Raw genomic sequence first — 20,121 nt, 5'->3', positions numbered from 1 at the left:
AATTAAATTTTTTAAATCACTTTTTAATTTTTCTTTACCATTTCTTTCTACTCTAAGATTAATTGAGCATTTAAGCTTACTTGTAAAAGAAGCCCGATTCGCCACAAATCCAAACCATGTACACACCCTTTATCTAACGTGGTTTGGTGATTAACAAATCCAAAATCTTGTACCAAAACCACTCTTCATAGGAACTTATTCCACATATAAAATAAATAATACTAAGTAAATAACAAAGTTTGATCTTAAATTAGTTAGCTTTATCCAAACTCCTAAACTTTAACAAACCCACTCATTGGTTTTTTTTTTTTTTTTTTTTTGAAGGGACCCACTCATTGGTTTTAAAAACACCAACTACGCCACAAAAACTATATTCATATGGAACCTCTGTGCACCTATCATTATAAATAAGAAACTCGTAAACTTGACATGATACACCTTTACCTTCTTAGACTTTAGTCATGGCTCGCCTTCTCTCAGCAGCGAGTTCTTCCTTGAGTATGCCTCAAACTGGATTTGCTGCTCTCACGCTTTTCTTCTGTGCCTTTACGCTTTTTATGTGTGCATCTCACTCCAGAAGGTGGCGACGGTGGAGTACTTGCTACACGAACAGGGGCAATGAGCCTGTTATACAGCAGCTTCACAATGAAGGGATGATATATAGTCCCACAGAGGCAGGGGAGAACCAGTATGTATCAGGACCTGTTTGGCAGAAGAACATACTAATGGGGGGCAAATGCCAGTTACCTGATTATTCTGGCATCATCATGTATGACTCTGCTGGAAATACCGTCACACCAAACAAGCCTGCTCGACTTGCTCTAACTTGGAAGTAAACTTTAGTTATCAACTTTGTAAACTGATAATCAATTTCATTTGACACTGAAACTCTATTTCATTTCACCCTGAAATCTCTTCTGTATTTATTTACAAGCTGTTCTTGATTTTAAAAATAGCTGCATCAGCAATAAATCATTTTACGTTGATATAATCTATAAATCGATTAGTGTTGAACCAATACTTTGTATTATATAGTGAATTGCTAGAAGTATGTCACAAACTCTAACCCATAATTTGACAAGAATTCTTCTAATTTACAAATAACATTATAATTACCTTATTCTCCCCCCCCCCCCCCCCCCCCCCCCCCCACCTTCTCTCTCTCGACCAAAAAAGTACAGAACAAAATTTCAATCAACTTTTTGTCACCTAGGATGAACTTCGTCCTCGGAATCCAACAACACTTATCTTAGAGGGTCTGTTTGAGGTAGTTGCACTTGTAAACTTTGAACCCTTGACAGCTTTCTTTGTAGGTTTGAACTGACCAACTACTTTACCAGATTTCGGTTTCGACTGACTTGTTGCTTTTTCATATTTTCCTTTAGACTGAATAGCTACTTTTCCGAATTTTCTACCAGAGCTTTTCCTTTCAGATGCCTGAGTAGCAAAACTTTTATCAGCCATACCGGAGGATTTTGCAGAAGCAGCTCTGCCACGGCTTTTACCAGGCACAGCTGTGGACTTTGCTGGAGCAGCTCTACTATTACTTCTGCCAGGACCTGCGGATTTTTCTGGAGCAGTTCTACCTCTGCTTTTCAAAGCAGAAGTCCTAATGACCTTCACATTACTTCCTAGCTGTTGACTTATACGCGTCCTAGCAATATCCCTCCTCACGCTATCTACACTGAGGGATTCCAAGCACTCGTTTTTCTTGATAGCCTCCTCAATTCGCGTGGCCAATGGCACATCCCTCTTGGCAACCAAACTGGTTACTTTCCCTAATTAGAAAATGTACAAAATAAGAATGAGATCAATCATCATCAAGGATATATTGAACAGACTCACACAGAGACCAAACACACACAGCTAGAGAGAGAATATCTTACTGTGATAACAAGGGATGAACGCAAGAATATTCATTAGGAAATCAGATTATTGACTACAGTTAATATTTTGGTATCCACATAAAAACATAAGCAAAGCAAGTTTATAAATTCATATCAAGATCACGATTTTTGGGTTCTGTCAAGTCCTTGCAACAGTTATAGGAAAATCAAGCCATATATCGAATATTGGGCAAGTTAAAAGACAAGAAACGTTGATTGTACTTCCGCACCATCCAATAAAATGCCTAATCTAATGATCATTTAAAACTAAGCCCTTCAAGTAAGGCTCACCTTAAAAACCATACTCTGAGCACCATGTTTCACCTCAGATACCCTTGTCAAATTCTTAACTATGTGATGTGGATCATTTCGATACTAAGCCGAACCCAAAACAAAATAGGACAGTACAAACACCAGTATCGTGGCTTAGTGTATGTAACGATGAAGTAGAGCATTGGGTTCATAACTATTGTTAGATTTTAAAAGTGAATTTATAGATTACAAGAGAACATGGAGGAAAAGCTATCTACAAGAGTACCAAGTAAAACGATTTAAAGAACCCAAGTCCTATAAAAGGTCCTGTTCCTAGGCCATGATTGCCATAGTTAGCTCCAACTTTCAAGTTTCAAATTTATTTCTTTATAATTCTACTACATATTTGTGGTGCTGGACAAAAAGCTAAAACCAAAACAATCTGAAATGACAGCAGAGAATCAGGCATATTTCTCCAATAAAGGGCTAAAACTATACCAAACAATAAAGGGCTAAAGCTTACCGAAGACCCAATATTCAATTATTCAGTCAAAAGCAGTAAACCTTAATCCACTACATACTACGTAATTGTTAAGATGGTATTTGGACTTAGAGGTGGTTTGTCCTTTGCTATTGTTTTTTTCTCTTTCTAATCAAGAAAACATGCGTACTTGACAGCTTCGTGGGAAGCATGTGGCCAAGTCAGGTCAGCCGGAGACCAAACAATTAGAAGCAGCAGCCCTCAATCCCCGACCACATGGTCATAGAAAATAAGAATTGACCTCTGGTCATTACCCGCTAGCAACAGATCCACAATATGGAAAGGCCATATGATTAAAGGCCTTCGCCTATGTATTTCACACACCCAACTAAACATATATTACTAGTAACAACATGAATGAAAATCAATACTAAGATATATTCAAGAGAACAGGCCTTTACAGGTTTAGGCAAAACATTCATCGAATTGGACAATCAATTATCAATTTCAGTTGCAGTTTTTAGGTACCTTTAGCACCCATACGTGCAGTTCTTCCAGTGCGATGGAGATAATCAACCTGCACAATTGTTAATTGAGATTCAATAATTTGGAAGACTTCACATAACAAATAGAAAGCAAACACTATGCTCTCATACTCACAGAATTCTTAGGAAAGTCAAACATGATAACATGGTCCACATCCAAGTCCAGTCCCCTAGCAGCGAGATCAGAACAGACCAAAGTGGGACAATCGCCATCTTCTTCTTTAAACTTTTTGAGATTCTCAACCCTTGAACAAGCATCAAAGAAATGAGTGAATAATCCAATTAATGTGTGAGTTTAACATGACAGTTCAATAAATGGAAGCAAGAAATATAATTGTGGGTGGGGAATTGACACAAGTATGGACACTTCATCATGGGCCCAAACATACATTTTTTCATGAAATAGCTGACTCTAACACCTAAACACGTATCGTGATGAACAATGGTAGTCTAGTTTGGGTTGCCTAAAATAAGAATCCAAAGAACATCTGACTTTAGATTCTTCCATAAAAAGCATATTTTTTTCAGCAGCCAATATCACAATGCCTCTAAGAATAATCAGTTCCCTCCAAGAGACCTAGACACTGCATTCAAGGAAAGAATATACAATATTCAGGAAAATAGGGTACAACTATCACCATTTTTCAGTGAATATCAAGTCTTCCACATGTGTGCAAAAATGATTCCCAAATATATATATGCATTACTTTGCCATTCTAAATCAACCACACCCCACCCCTCTCCCTAAAAAATTATAAATAGAAGGAACAAGCAAAGAAATTTTCTGGTTGCAGCATGTCTTGTTTATATCCTGGATTGTAAGCATTGTCCCAAAGTATTGGTATAGCAGGTGGTTTTCAGCTTTAGAGTCTTATCAAATAACTCAATAAACCCAATGAAGTGGAACAAGAGCATTATCACTAAAATAGGCTTCAGAAAATTAATTCCATCTGTATTATGCTGGAAAATGGACTAGTTGGCCATCATAGAGATGCTCCAGAAAGGAGCTTCCAGCAAACTCATGACAAAGTAATGCAATCAACCACTTGTTACAATAAAAGAAACTGACACTTATGAAAACTGCTATTAAGTAAGATTGGACCTAAGGTTGTGACGTTTTGTCTTTGTCATGTTTAGTTATATGATGATGCACTTCCATTAATTATAAATATCTACTCCAAAGTTAGAACAGTTTGCCTTACCTTTGTTCTGCAGGGACTTCTCCATGATAATTAACTGTAAAGATTTGATTTTCACGGAGGAAGTGATCGACAGCACGACTTGAATCCAAAGTATTACAGAAGACCATGACTTTATTTCCTTTAGACAGGCTAGGTTCAAGAACCTGCATTGACAATAAAACGAAAAAATGAGTGTCATACATAACAACACTTCTGAATTCAGATGAGTTAGATGTGGTGTCAGATATGCAACTAAGAACTTAAGATCCCATACCCACAAAGGCCCATGTCAGATATGCAACTAAAAACTTAAGATCCCATACCCATAAAAGGCCCATGTCAAATATGCAACTAAGAACTTAAGATCCCATTCCCACAAAAGGCCCAAAAATTTCACAAATACTTTATTCCTTTGAGGTCTTTGCATAAGAGCAGTAAAATCCAAGAGAAAAAATAAAGGCAGGCTAGCTGGTAAGCAAGAAGATAGGCTATCCTCTAGTGAAAAATCTCCTTTCTTCAGCTATTCAAAAAAATCATTGTGCTGGCCTATCTTCCGGAAAGAAAAAATAAATAAATAAATTCTGTTTAGTGACACAATTGTAGAGAAGCATTAAAAGAAATTCTATTATTTCATTCACTTGGAATTGGAAAAAAAGGTTACAGGCTAACATCTTACAACTAAAGGATTTAAATGATTGCATAAACGCCATGAAGTTTACTCTAGGGAAGCATGATCAAGAGCATAATAGCCAAAAGAGCACTTGATAGATGATGAAACTTGAAGTCATCATGAGTCATGAGAACTACGTGTAATTCTCCCTTTTCAGAGGAAAAGGAACAAAGAAAATTTCCCTTCTGTTAGAAATTATTCAAAGGAAAAAGTAAATCAAAAATAAAAATCTCACTAAATAAAAAAATGTAAGATGAAAAACGAGTGATAAATTATTAGTCTAGAGCCCTATCTACTTCGTATGATTTTTAATGTTTCGTAAGCCTTTTAGTTTTAGTCATGCTTGTTTGCGTGATGACCTTTAACAGTGACATAGATCAATTTTCTAATGATTGTTGCACCTTGAAGCAATTCTTGCACCATGCTTTATAAAATCAAATAAGCCTCTGTACTTAGCCTTCACATCCAAGTTAAGCTTCATTACCAGTCACCATTCAAATAAACTAAGATTTGATCTTTGATCGAACCTATGCCTTCCTATCAGCTTGTGACTTTGATGTATTCAAACTCAACTCTCACATAATAGCCCCTTTCAATGTCCCTCTCATACTTTCACTTGTGCCCACTAGACACCCTCAAATTGCAATGCACAGCTAACAAAGAAACAAAAGTGTGTACAAGACTCTGACCCTAACGATCTAATCCATGCCAAATTTTTTAGCGCTCAAACTTGCAAGATGGAAATGATCTTTGGCTTTTGAGCATTCACATGCTTCCAGGTTCCATCCACCTAGAATTAAAACCGAAAGCAAGCAATGCCTGCACATGCATTGAATACTTTTGTGTGGCTTCGGGCAGGTGGGTTTTTGGACATAAGGGACATGTTTGTAACAATAACATCAGAAACAATCATAAGTATGTGGAAAAGAATTATCATGCTCAAAACAAGAATAATAGAATGAAATCAAACTATGGTCATTATCATCAGCCACCAAAGGGCACTTGAGGTCATTGTTCATGATTACACAATCAAAAGAAATGCATTACACGAGCTCAAATTGATTTCACATTTATAGACCTCATAAAGCAGATTGATGCACTAAAAAGCAGAAAGGAAGTGAAATCACAAGCAAAGCAAGACCAAATGGAAAACTGCCAATAGATAAGTGAGCTTCAAACAATGAAATTTTACTGCATGAGCCTCAAGAAATCTGAATTTCAAATTTGTTTTGATAACGCACAATTTTAGCTATTAGCATATCACAGTGTTTTTTTTTTTTTTTGGGTGGTATCGTGCTACCTCTTACCTAACAATAACCTTCACGCAATCATTGAGATGATTTAGTTATTATAAAATTTCCCCTAAACCAAGATGAATTAGATAAAATAACGACACATTGTTCCTACAATAAAGAATGAAAGAATCAAATTCCTAAAACGATATTTACAACAACAAAGTCTTAGTCCTAAAATTACTTAAAAAATAATTAATAAAAAATACTTCCTTTGGTTTTTTTAGTTGACACCTTTCTATTATCACGCTTACCAACGCATGTTTTTAACGCTTAATAACTCTAAATATCAACATTGTAAAATTATAAAAAGTAGATATTAATAAAATACATATCAAGACGATTTAAACAAGATCCCACATGACTATAATTTATCTTATCTATAAGTCACAAAAGCGAGTCAAAGTGTAATGTGTGAATAGTGTAAAAGTCAAACGGTGTCAACTAAAAAAACGAAGGAAGTAACTCTAGGTACATGGATAAAACCCATCATAATGGGCCCAACTTTGGATTTCTAGGTCTTAAAGTCTTCCTAAAATAGACTTGAAGGTCAAACTTTATATGCTTTCCCATTATGTCACCTGACAACATGCCTCACTCATAATTGGAGTTCAGGTTACTACATTTTGCGCTGTCTTTTTTTCTCTCCCAGACCTCAGGATCCAGGCCATCATGCTAATTACAACCAAAACGTCACATCCCATAAGGACCATGGGCAAGACCTCTGCAAAGTGAAGAATCTGAGACTCCAAGTAGCACCTCCTACAGAGGTTTAAGTCTGAAAAAGCAGTATACCCCTAGGTTTTTTTAATTTGCACAAAGTTGAGTGATCACTGAGAACTCTCAAGGGATGTCGCTGCTTTAGATAGAGCAACCTAAGTCTTCCAAATTCAGGAACTAAAGTTGGTTACACTTAAAGTTAGGTGGACTTCCATGATCACATTTTTGCTGGGAAGTCCAAAGAATGTTTAAATAGATTATTCTTCGGAAACAAAAGGATAAAAAAAAATTTTAAGAAAAATAGCATATTTTGATATTTACAGCAAGCCAGTGGAATGCATAACTTTGAGACACAAACCCTAAAAAAATGTAGGAATACTAACATAAGTTATATAACCTTATGCAAAGCAATATGCGGAATCAATATTATCAACAGGGAGGTAATAACACATGACAAAACAAACCTGTAACAGCGCTTCCAGCTTGTTCTCGGCTCCTGCAAGTCTTATAAAATCATGACGAGCAGATGCGACCTTTTTATGTAACGTTGAAGTGCGCAAATGTGTAACGCCTTGAAATTCCTCATCAACCAGCGTTTGAACTGCCTTTAATCCCATAACTTATTAATAGTGAAACAATATGAATCTAAAGGTTGCATAACCTGCTGTTAACTGGTGAAATTACAGAAAGTAGACATTGTAACAAATCTTAACCAGCAATATAGTCAAACTTTAACAAGGCAATCATCCAGAGTCAAGGAAGGTACACTAGCACTATGACGTTGGGATACCAAAGCAATTTTCACACAGCTATCTTGGCTGCTTTTACATGACATCTTAATCATTTGAGCTCCTTTTTTTTTTATTATTATTATTAAGATAGGAAAACGTCAATAAATAAAAGGAAAATGTGAACAGTGGAACTTTTAACAAGCCCTGTAACATCAATAAAGAACATACCTTTGTCATTGTTGCAGCAACTAAGACAGTCTGAAACCCAGGGTCATTAGGTTTAGATGCACGATTCTTGAGCGGGGCAAGAAACTTACGAATATCAGGACCGAAGCCATGATCAAACATGGTGTCTGCCTCATCCAAAACCTGACATATTTGTTAAGTCATTGTTATAAGCTAGTCTAAACTCAAGGAAGTCAATAATTTATTTGTATATACTCACCACATATTTGATATCACCATAGACCATATTCCCATCCTCAATATGTTGTAAAATCCTCCCTGGGGTTCCAACTACCATATCTATGGGGACATTAAGTGAGTCTTCCTGGGGTCGTAAACGACCACCACCACTTACCATAATAGACCTGAAACGTGCATGATGACTGATGGACTTTGCCACACGAAATACCTGTAAAACCAACCCAAGGTCTAGAATAAAAGTCCATACTCATAAGAACAGACCTGTCGTTCAAAATCTAGTTTAGTGATCAAATAAATTCTGAATGTAAGAGAATGAAGTACCTGTTCAGAAAGCTCCCTTGTAGGACTAAGGACAACAGCTCGTGGACGCCTGGGTTTAATCCGGATGCCTGAGATTTCTTCATCTCGCCTCAATAGCTAATAAGTTTTAGTATCATTAGCCAATAATAGCATAAAGCATGTAGCACTTTAGCTCAAAAAAATATTTTGGCCTCAATGGCTAAACTTGCATCATAATTCACAGATTGAAGCAAATATGACTTCTGGCCAGCAAGTAACAGAATTAGAAAAAATCTCAGCAACACAAAAGATACAGATATATTGTGGATCAGAAAAAATTATAATCAAAGATAACAAGTAGTCAAATCTTGGTATTGGTACCAAGCCATTTAGAAAGGTAACAAAATTTTGTTTTAAAAAAGTTTGTGAAAAGGTTTCATCAAACCCCAAATATTGGGTTTATCAATTTAGTGTTTGCTGTTGTCTCATCAAACCCAAATACAACTCTACCTACTGAAAGAATTGTAAAGAAACTAATACGAAGTATGAGAACTCCTCTCAGCTCCCCACCCCCCATACCCACCCCAAAATTTGTAGAATTGGTGATATAGGATAGACACAAGCTATTATTGATACCGATTTAGAATATATACCAAACAGTACACTCCAATTAGTGAGTTCCACGATTTTAACAAATAGCACCATGACACCATCTAATGTAACCGTCCATTGTATGAAAACTAAGAGAATTAGGACTATACAAATTACTAATTATGACATACTGAATTCTCTATGACTGCACATTAAACAAATAGCAAAAACTTGTAATACAACAGGTGTATTATAATACAACATTCCCAATTCACATAAACTAAACCTCACATAAGGGGTGATTTCTATATAAATAGGGGTGTGGCTAATCCTGTCGTATGCAATACACCCGTTGTAAACCGTACAGTAATCAAATACATCATTTCAAGTTATATCCACATAAAATTACCAATAGACGATCAAACAAATTAAAAAAATGAGGTTAAAAAATCTTCACCTGAACAATGGGCAACATATAAGCCAAAGTCTTGCCAGACCCAGTATGAGACCCTAAAACCACACTATTCCCTTCAAGAACAGCAGGAATACCAATACATTGAATTTCAGTAGGAACAGAAATACCCATTTCTTCCAAAGCAGCAATTACCTCTTCACTCAACCCCAATTCACTAAAATTTGAAGCTAAACTATTAGCACCACCCCCTTTCTTCTTTGAATTTTTGCCAAAACCCTCTTCAAATTCACCATTACTAACCAAATTAGAAGCAGATTTTGGAGGTGGGGTTTTGATTTCTGGGCTTTTAGGGACATCCTTGAGGTGTCTAACCCTTAACTTTTCGAGAAGGATTGATTGTTTGGTGGGGTTAGAGAGTTCTGAAGCAGCTTCAACAGTGGTAATGGAAGAAGAAGAAGAGGAGCAAAGAGGCCTAAACCCTAGTAAAACCCTGTGAGGGTAAGTGAGTTTGCGAAGTGAGCAACAATGCTTGGATGTTGAAGAGAAAAGGGAGTGAGATAATAGATTGGAGGAGAGAGAAAGTGTGAGAATTGTTCTTCCTGTTCCTCCCATGTTTGCTTCTTCCTCGTTTGAAGGTTGAGGATTGAGTTTTAACCCGATGACAGTTGGGAGGAAGGTGTAAGGCAGTAAGGGTGTTAAATTGTTAATTGAGCATACCAACTAGCGAGCAACTTGACTTCGACTCGGTCCAAGCTCAACTCGGGTTGGCTCGTGCTCGCTTGAATCAGCTTGAAACTCGATAAGTGTATAAAAAATTCAATATTTTTTTGTTATTCTCTCTTTAAAACAAAAACTTATTTTAACACTTAATAATTCTAAATTAAGACATTAAGACATTTTAGTAGGAAAAATTAATATAAAAGAAGAAAATATGAATTTAAGAGACCTAAACCTTTAAACAAGTAGCTCATCGTAATCGACTCGGCTCAAATTGAAACTTAACGAGCACGAGTCGACCAACATTCTTCTCGTGATCGACTCGCTCAAAAGCCAATAACAATTGCATACTCAAAAGTCAAAACTAGTTTATAAAGCAAACATAAGTCAAACTGATGCACTAATTAAAACATATGCAGTACAGAAAAGAAAAAATAAATAACATATATGAAGAATTATTTAAGTAAAGATCACGCAAGTTGTCAGCTATTGAACTGCATCTTTTTTAAAAGAATTGAGGCCGATGAAAACCATTAACGTTTTTTTTTTTTTTTTTTTTTTTTGAACAAAATGAAACCCATTAACTTGGGGTTCATTTGGCATCACTTGTTTTCTAGTTTTTGGTTTTTTGTTTTTTAAAATCATATGATATATGTCATATAACAAATAAAAAATTAGTCAAACTTTAAAGACTGACAACAGAAAAAGTGAAAACACATTTTTCTAGTTTCCTGTGTTTGATTTTTTGTTTTTAAAAAAATCTAGAAACTGAAAACGAAAACAAAAACAATGCCAGTTATTGATATTTTAAAATTAAAAATAAAATCCACTAATTCATTTAGTCATTTATACGGAGTATTTAATTAAACCCACTAATTTCAATCTCGAATATTTGATTGAACCCGCTAGTTTTAATTTTTCTTCTCGTCACATGCTTCCTTAAAGGTATATCAATTAAAAGAGTATTAGTATGTTTGAATCGTGCTTCATATGAAAACTCAAATTCAAGCTTAATTAAGCTCTCATATGGTATTTGAAAAAAACTCTCATATTGTTTATATTTAGGGTTGGCTAAGAGCATGTGTAAACAAACTCTTAGCACTGGGCTCCAAAATATTGAGGGCTTAATTTTGCAAAGAGCCCAAATCTTAATAAAAATAAATAAAAAAAAAATGTATGTTTTTCTCGCGCTTTATGCAACTTTCCATTTTCCTCCCATTTACTCCAATTCAATGCTCAATTTATTCTCTTTGGTCAAATAATCTGAATTTCCATAAGATTTCTAAACCTTCTATCTTCCCTCATTCAATTATTATTTGTTATTTATTTTACCCAATTTTCCAATTAAATTTTTTTCCCTCCTCAATCAATTTCAACGAATATGCAAAGGATATTCTTGCTTCTAAAGGAGGAATTAACTTCAAATCTCTTAATTTTTGTATTTTTAACGACAACTTTGTTTTTTTTTTAAAAAAAAAGAATTTCCTTTCTTCAGTTTTGCTATGAGCTTATTATTTGCCAATTTTCCATTTTTAAGATAGAAACTCAAAATAATGTTGAAAAGGGTACTACATAATCGAATAATTAGGGGTTGTCGAGTTGCAACAAGCAAATAATCCCTATATTATACTCCGTATTAATTATTGCGAAAAATCTTGTTTCAATCTTTTTTACAATTTCAAATAGCGTAAAGTTGGGCTTCATTTAAAATGGTGAGATATTAATATATATATATATATATATATATATATATATATATATATATATATATATATATATATATATATAGGGGAGGGATCCGGTAAGAACCCCTCCTTATGTAAGAACCCTAGTTATATAAGAACCAATCTCATCCGTAGGATTAGATTAGGATGAGCGGTCAAGATTAAAACAAAAAAAAAAAACTCCCCTAAAACCCTCCCCCAAACGTTCATACTTTTCTCTCTCCTCAAACTTTCAATCCTCTTTACTTTCTCTCTCCTCAAATCTCAAAATCTAGCCCAAATTGCTGCAAAACAACCTAAATTGCTCAAATCAGGTACGTTTTTCTTTGATTTTGTTCTAATTTTATGAATTTCACATGATATTCAAGTCGATTTTGTGCTTTCAATCGCATGATGTTTGCAAATTGACGATTTTGATTTTTGCGATTTGATTTTCATGAATTTTGCATGAGTTAAAGCCGATTTTGTATGTTTTTCTTTTCAATTTTTTTGAGTTCGATTTTTGAAAATTTATGGCTCGAATTTTGTTCGATTTTTGAGTTCGATTTTTGTTCGATTATTTTGTTCGATTTTTGCTCGATTTTAGTTCGAATTTTGCTTGATTTTAGTTCGATTTTGCTAATATTTTGATTTTTGTTCGATTTAATTAGTTCAATTTATGTTCGAATTATTTTGTTCGATTTTTGTTGTTTGTTTTCTGTCAATTTCGAAAAGGCTTGTATAATGTTCGATTATCTGTTTTTCTTTTTTTTTTTGTTCGATTTTATATTTTTTTGTTCGATTAACAGAGTACTGTATACCACTGGTATACATGGAATGCGGCTATTAATTTTTATTGTGTAGTGATTAGTATAAATCAGTGGCGAATGGGAAAGATTTAATCAAGAATTTCTGGGTTTGTTGAAGTTTGAAATCGAGACAATTTGTCGTTCCTTTTCAAGAAATTACTTGATGTATTTTGAGGAATTGGAAGTATTTTTGTGTGCATTTGTTGTTGTGCTAATGCTTATACTGTGCGTTATTGATGATTGTGATTTGTGAAGCTGTTTGAGCGTGCTTCATTGTTTGTTCTGTGTTAACGCGCAGTTTTGCTGTGACTTTACTATTTGAATGTGGATGAATGTGTTGTGCTTGAAAGCTCAAAGCCAATAGTTTCTGGCTGTGGTATGTTTGATTTGCATTTGGGCCTATGTTGATTAATGAATCTTTCACTCTGTGTTTCTTTGCCTGTTTGAATAAATTGGCCTGGTTGATTATCGATGTGTTTTGTTTTTCCACTTTGGTTGGCTGTGCACTTTTGCCAATATTCTTGCTAATGCAATTGTCTGGTAGAAATTGTGATTTGTGGAATTGTGAATATTTTTAGTACTCCACATCATTTTTACTTCATTCTTATGTTTACACTGGCATATTATTGTTTTCATTGTGCAGTTTTGTTGTTTTGTGTGTGCCTGCCTTGATTTGATATCATATGGAACATTGATATAATTTTAAGTTATTTTTATTATGTTCTAAAGTTTTCCCATATTTTTTAAAGTATTTCTATTATGTTCTAAAGTTTTCAATTATGTTCTAAAGTTTTCTATTATGTTCTATTATATTTTTCCCTTATGATCTAAAGTTTTCCCTTATGTTCTAAAGTGTTTCTATTATGTTCTATTATTTTTTTTCTTTATGTTCAAAAGTTTTCCCATATGTCCTAAAGTATTTCTATTATGTTCTAAAGTTTTCCCTTATGTTCTAAAGTTTTCTATTATGTTATATTATATTTTTTCCTTATGTTCTAAAGTTTTCCCTTATGTTTTAAAGTATTTCTATTATGTTCTAACATTTTCTATCCATATGTTCTAAAGTATTTCTATTATGTTCTAAAGTTTTCCCTTATGTTCTAAAGTTTTCTCATATGTTCTAAAATTTTCCATTATGTTCTAAAGTATTTTTATTATGTTCGAAAGTTTTCCCTTATGTTCTAAAGTATTTCTATTATGTTCTATGATTTTCTATTATGTTTGAAATTATTTATATTACATGTCAATCTTTTAAAGTACTTTAAATTATATATATATATGTTATAATTTACATATCAATGTTCTAAAATAATTGTAATTAAGTTCTAAATTCCATGTCAATGTTCTAAAATAATTGTAATTGAGTTCTAAATTCCATGTCAATGTTCTAATTATATTATTAATTTTTTAGTTGGAAGCATTTGGTGAATTTTATGAAGAAGTTGATAAGAAGAGTGCAATTATTTCCACTTATGAAACAAGAAATGTTGAGATGAGATGGAAAAGCAACCAGAATAAACATGATTGTGGAGTATTTCTGTTGAAGCACATGGAATCCTATGAAGGCCAATGTCAAAAACAATGGAATTCAGGATTAGAGAAGGATAATGTAAGTACAAAACATATATGATTAGGTTCTATTTACGTGTCAATGTTTTAAAATAATTCTTATTATGTTCTAAATTACATGTATATGTTCTAAAGTCATTTTTTTTTGTGCAGTTTGAGCAAATGAAAAGGTTACGAGTGGAGTATTGTGGGAAGATTATAACATCAGAAGTAAATGAAGAACGGAAAAGAGTGTTGAAGATGGCTAGAGAGTGGTCAAAGATCAACAAATTTTGATATTTGATTGTGTAAATCTCAAGTATATATAATAGTAATTTTTTGTACAAATATATGATTATGGACATAACTGTTTTGAACATGTGTATATTTTGAAACATTAATATCATTTGGAACATTAACCTAATTTCAAGTTATTTTGATTGTGTTCTAATGTATATAAAGTAATTCTTAATATGTTCTAAGTTGCATGTGTATGTTATAAAGTAATTCTTATTATGTTCTAATTTATTATTATAATGTTTTAAAGTATTTAAGTTGTTACTTGCAAAATTTGCGCAAAATAAATGGTTCACATTAGTTGAAAAATATTATGTTATCTCATACTCATCCAACCCCATTCTCATATTATAATATTGCCAAAAATTATGTTAATAAAAGAATAAGAGTTATAATATAATCATGTTATATTATAATTGTAAACATAAGAATATAGAGAATAATTGGACAAAAAATAATATGCATTATGTTCTCAAAATAATAAAAAAATGTATAAAAGAAAAATTTACACAAAATTTTTTCCATGTGCTATTTCCTAAAAATAAAAAGTCTCATGCGGTTGTACGAATAGCATAATCAACCTGAAAAAAAAAATTAATAATTAGAACATAAACACATTATAAATTTCCTAGAAGTAAACCCAGCGGCATTTGCATATGCTTTATAAAAACTAAGACCCTCTTCGGGATCTTTGAATATCATCCCCAAACGAGGTTTTAACTCTTCGGGAACACTTGGAATCCATTCCTTAGTGGTACCACCAGGGCTAAACGATCCAACAATCTCAGGAGTACGATAAATAACACCAAGTGCATTAGAACATAAAGAGAAAGAGAAACATACATAGAAAACTTTAGAACATAATGAAAAAAGTTTAGAACATTAAGAATAAACTTTAGAACATAGTAAATTACTTTATAACATACATAATAAAATTTAGAATAAAGTGAAAAAATTTAGAAAATAAAGAATTACTTTAGAACATAACTAGAATTTTTTTTGAATATTAAACAAATTTTGAACATAATCAACAAATTTACAAAATTACTTTAAAATATACAACTAAGTAAAGTTTAGAACATGTAAGTAAATTGAAATTAAAGTATTAAAACAATGAAAATTACCTGAATGAGTAACAACGGAAGAAGGAGAATTATCTTGAACATCATCTAAATCCATGAATATGCCAAAACCTAATTATCATAAATACAAATTGTAGTAAAAAACCAATCTAAAATTACTTATAGAAGAAAAAGGTAATTAAAGTTTATGTATTATTTTTCCCTTATGTTCTAAAGTTTTCCCTTATGTTCTAAAGTATTTCTTTTATATTCTAAGATTTTCTATTATGTTCTAAAGTATTTCTATTATGCCATAAAGTTTGCTATTATGTTCAAAAGTTTTCTATTATGTTCTATTATATTTTTCCCCTTATGTTCTAAAGTTTTCCCTTATGTTCTAAAGTATTTATATTATGTTCTAAAGTTTTCCCATATGTTCTAAAGTTTTCTACTATGTTCTAAAGTTTTCTACTATGTTCTAAAGTTTTCCCTTATTATGTTTTAAAGTTTTCTATTATGTTTTAAAGTTTTCTATTATGTTATAATGTTTCTATTATGTTCTAAAGTTTTCCCTTATGTTCTAAAGTATTTTATTATGTTCTAAAGTTTTCTATTATGTTCTATTATATTTTCCCCTTATGTTCTAAAGTTTTCCCTTATGTTCTAAAGTATTTATATTATGTTCTAAAGTTTTCCCATATGTTCTAAAGTTTTCCCTTATGTTCTAAAGTATTCCCTTATGTTTTAAAGTTTTCTATTATGTTCTATTATATTTTCCCCTTATGTTCTAAAGTTTTCCCTTATGTTCTAAAGTATTTATATTATGTTCTAAAGTTTTCCCATATGTTCTAAAGTTTTCTACTATGTTCTAATTAAAGTTTTCCCTTATTATGTTCTAAAGTTTTCCCTTATGTTCTAAAGTATTTATATTATGTTCTAAAGTTTTCCCATATGTTCTAAAGTTTTCTACTATGTTCTAAAGTTTTCCCTTATTATGTTTTAAAGTTTTCTATTATGTTATAATGTTTCTATTATGTTCTAAAGTTTTCCCATATGTTCTAAAGTATTTTATTATGTTCTAAAGTTTTCCCATATGTTCTAAAGTTTTCTATTATGTTTTATTATATTTTTTACTTATGTTCTAAAGTTTTCCCTTATGTTCAAAAGTATTTCTATTATGTTCTAACATTTTCTATCTATATGTTCTAAAGTTTTTCCCTTATGTTCTAAAGTTTTCCCTTATGTTCTAAAGTTTTCTATTATAGTAAAAAAAAACAATTTGAAATTAAAATCCAATAATAGAAAAACTCAAGCAAGAAAAAAAAATTTGGAAAAAAAATTGAAAATGAAAACTAGAAACTTAAAAAAAAAAAAAAAAGCGAAAAAAATTAGGGAAAAAACAATTGAAATCGAAAAAAAAAACTGGAAAAAAAAAACGAAAAAATAAAATAAAAAACTTGAAAATAAAAATCGAAAAAAAAAATGGAAAATGGACAATAAAAAAAAAACTGGAAAATATAAATAACAAAATGGAAAATCGAAAAAAAAATTGAAAAATAAAAACAGAGGAAAAAAAAACGAATTAAAATTAAAAAATTGAAATCGAAAATAAAAAACTGGAAAAAAAAACGAAAAAAAAAACTTGAAAATAAAAATCGAAAAAAAAATGGAAAATGGACAAAAAAAAAACTGGAAAATATAAAAAACAAAATGGAAAATCGAAAAAAAAATGGAAAATCCACAAAAAAAAAAAAAAAAAAAAAAAAAAAAAAAAAAACTGGAAAATAGAAAAAAAAATCGTAAAAAAAAAAATTGAAAATAAGAAATCGAAAAAAAAAAAAGGAAAATCGACAAAAAAAAAAAACTGGAAAAAAAAACTGAAAAATAGAATAAAAAAATGGAAAATCGAAAAAAAAATTGAAAATAAGAAATTGAAAAAAAAATGGAAAATCGACAAAAAAAAAACTGGAAAATAAAAAAAAAAAAAAAAACTGGAAAATCGTAAAAAAGAATCGAAAAAACAACTTGAAAATAAAAAATCGAAAAAAAAAACTGGAAATTAAAAAAATATATTATTAAAAATCGAAAAAAATAAAAAACCAAAAAAAAAAACTTTAAATCGCCAAAAAAAAAATCAACAAAATCGAACCAAATATAAAAACAATTGAACTTAAAATGGCAAAAAAAAAAAACGCAAAAAAAAATAAAATAAATAAACTTACCAAGGGGTAGAGGAGAGAGAACAGAGAAAATGTTGAGGAGAGAGAAAATGCTAAGGAGAGAGATTTAGGGTTTTCTTTTATTTAAAGATTGAAAAAGAGTTATTAAAATTACAAAAATGCCATTACTAAAGAGGGATTTTAGATGGTTAGATCAAAATCATTGAAGGGTTGAGATGGATTCTTATATAGAGGAGGGTTCTTATATGAGCCTTCCTCTATATATATATATATATATATATATATATATATATATATATATATATATATATATATATATATTGAAATATTTCCTTTTTTTTTTTACTTTTTTACCAGGACCCAATTTTTAAGGTTAGAACAGGGCCCCAAATTGATTAAGACGATCATGTAATTATATGCAAAAGCTTTCGATTAGGGATCCAAGTTGATTAAGACGGTCCTATTTGTATATAAAAGTTCCCGATTAAGTTTGAGGGTAATTTATCACATCATCACTAATAAATAAAGTTGGTCTCGCAGCCAGGTCATGAGTTAGCAACAGTTGGCATTCTAGTTTTTTGCTAAGTGTCGAGACACGTAAGCGACTAATAGGTTTTATTGTGACACATATGATTCTACGTTAACGAATTTTGGATAACTTTTTTAAGATAAAATATTGTTATATAGAGTTTTATTATCGATATATTTCTAATATTTCATATATACAAAATTAATCATAACTTTTAATAAATATCCTACAATGCATTTTTATTTCCACTATAAAATTCGTTTTAAAAAGTTCTTTAAAATAAGATCATTAATAATATATTTGATTTATTTAAAAAAATAAAAAGATAGTAAAATTAAGTTTAATCTGTAAAAAAAAATTGTTTGATAAAGTAATTTCAATTTAGTTCAATAAAAAATAATTTTAAGTCAATAATAACATAAATATCTTATTTTATACTACTTGAATAATCCTTTTTGATAAATTTAATATATATATTTTTTTAAAAATATATATTTTATAAAATTAAGCGATATAAGATCGTATATTTAAGTATCCTGCATTATAAAAAAAAAAATAAAAATAAAAGACTAGTTTTTGGACCCGTTCTACGCACGGGTTTTGCTTAAGTTATTAGTTTTATTTAAAATTTTACAAATTATTTAAGTCATCGTCTTTTAACAAGTTATAACATTTTATGAATTAATAGTAATAATTGTAGAAAAATGGACAACTAAATTAGGCTTGTAATTTTCTTCTCAAGAAATACCATCGCAATATAACCAAATTAGATTTTCGGACCCTAAACACTATAAACATTAGATTGCGTTTATTTGGAATCTCATAAGCATCTTGACCAAATTGATATGCTAATATAACCATATTTCCCCTTATAATCTAATCTTCAGAATGCTACTCTTTTTTTTCCTCCTTTTTCATTTTGGGTAGAAGCAAAATGGTTTACATGCTAAATCCCTATGCATAAATCTGTTAATGTTAAAATCTTGTCAAACTTGCAAACCTAACTTATTTACTGATAATTTAATAACTAATATTATTGCTTCAAGCTAACCATGCAATGCTAATACCTGTAAGGAGGGTGTTCCCAACGTAGGGGATCCTTCTTTAGATGCCCATGACCCTTTAAAAGCCTAGGACTTTACACTTGTTAGGGTGTATTAGGATTTGAATTCCTGACTATTTGGGAGACCTTGAATAAGAAATTATACTCTCACCACGCTTTTTTGTAAGAAACAAGTAGGAGTCGCCAATGAGTTTTAGGAAAACTCATAAACCTCGTTCATGTCTTTCTCCCAAGTAGAGTTCAAGGGATAATTAGCACGAATCGTAAGTTTACCCATGCCAAAATTGGTCTACATAAACCAGAAATGAGTTCGAGAACGAGGGTACTAAGATAATGTTCCCTTTAGAAGGGAATCGCTATCTTAGCCCTAGTACGGCCTCTACTAGCTATTTCTTTTCACAATTTCATTACCAAACAATATATGCAACGTGATACCTAAAGACTAAATTAGTTGATTTTATTTACAAGCATTAATCATGTGGGAATTACATTGCAAAAGTCGTTATTCTTTGTTTAATCAATATTCGTGAAAAGAACAAAATAAACAATATTCGCCTTGTCTTAAGTGATAAAACAACCATTAATTATCAAATTCTAGTCTCGATTAACGAAAGAATACTATGTGAATTAATTAATTAAAATTTTATTTAAAGTTATCAAACAACACTATTTATTCAATTAAAGTTATTTAAACAATAAAAGAAAAGTGATTTATCTAAGTGCTCAGGAAACTAACCGTTCTTCT

The 20,121-nt window shown here is 31.3% G+C and overlaps 2 protein-coding genes across 2 annotated transcripts; one reads left to right on the top strand and one right to left on the bottom strand.

Annotated features, from left to right (window-relative positions):
• Positions 1-461: 461 nt before the first annotated feature.
• LOC145640372 (uncharacterized) lies at positions 462-836 on the top strand. The gene has a single exon (XM_081691664.1). The coding sequence runs from the start codon at positions 462-464 to the stop codon at positions 834-836; it is 375 nt and encodes a 124-aa protein (XP_081547790.1).
• Positions 837-1,153: 317 nt separating this feature from the next.
• Positions 1,154-10,149, bottom strand: LOC145637986 (DEAD-box ATP-dependent RNA helicase 39-like). Its single transcript, XM_081688973.1, has 9 exons — positions 9,512-10,149; positions 8,506-8,601; positions 8,204-8,392; positions 7,987-8,127; positions 7,492-7,632; positions 4,367-4,509; positions 3,280-3,409; positions 3,148-3,196; positions 1,154-1,778 (listed from the first exon to the last, which is right to left on the bottom strand). Exons 1-9 carry the CDS (start codon positions 10,079-10,081, stop codon positions 1,210-1,212), a joined length of 2,028 nt encoding a protein of 675 aa, XP_081545099.1. The 5' UTR covers positions 10,082-10,149; the 3' UTR covers positions 1,154-1,209.
• Positions 10,150-20,121: the final 9,972 nt, after the last annotated feature.

The sequence above is a fragment of the Chenopodium album genome, chromosome 7 (assembly GCF_948465745.1).
Source record: "Chenopodium album chromosome 7, dcCheAlbu1.1, whole genome shotgun sequence".
NCBI classification, from domain to species: Eukaryota; Viridiplantae; Streptophyta; class Magnoliopsida; order Caryophyllales; family Amaranthaceae; genus Chenopodium; species Chenopodium album.
The sequence above is the reverse complement of the archived record's forward strand: the minus strand, read 5'-3'. Positions and strand labels throughout refer to the sequence as shown.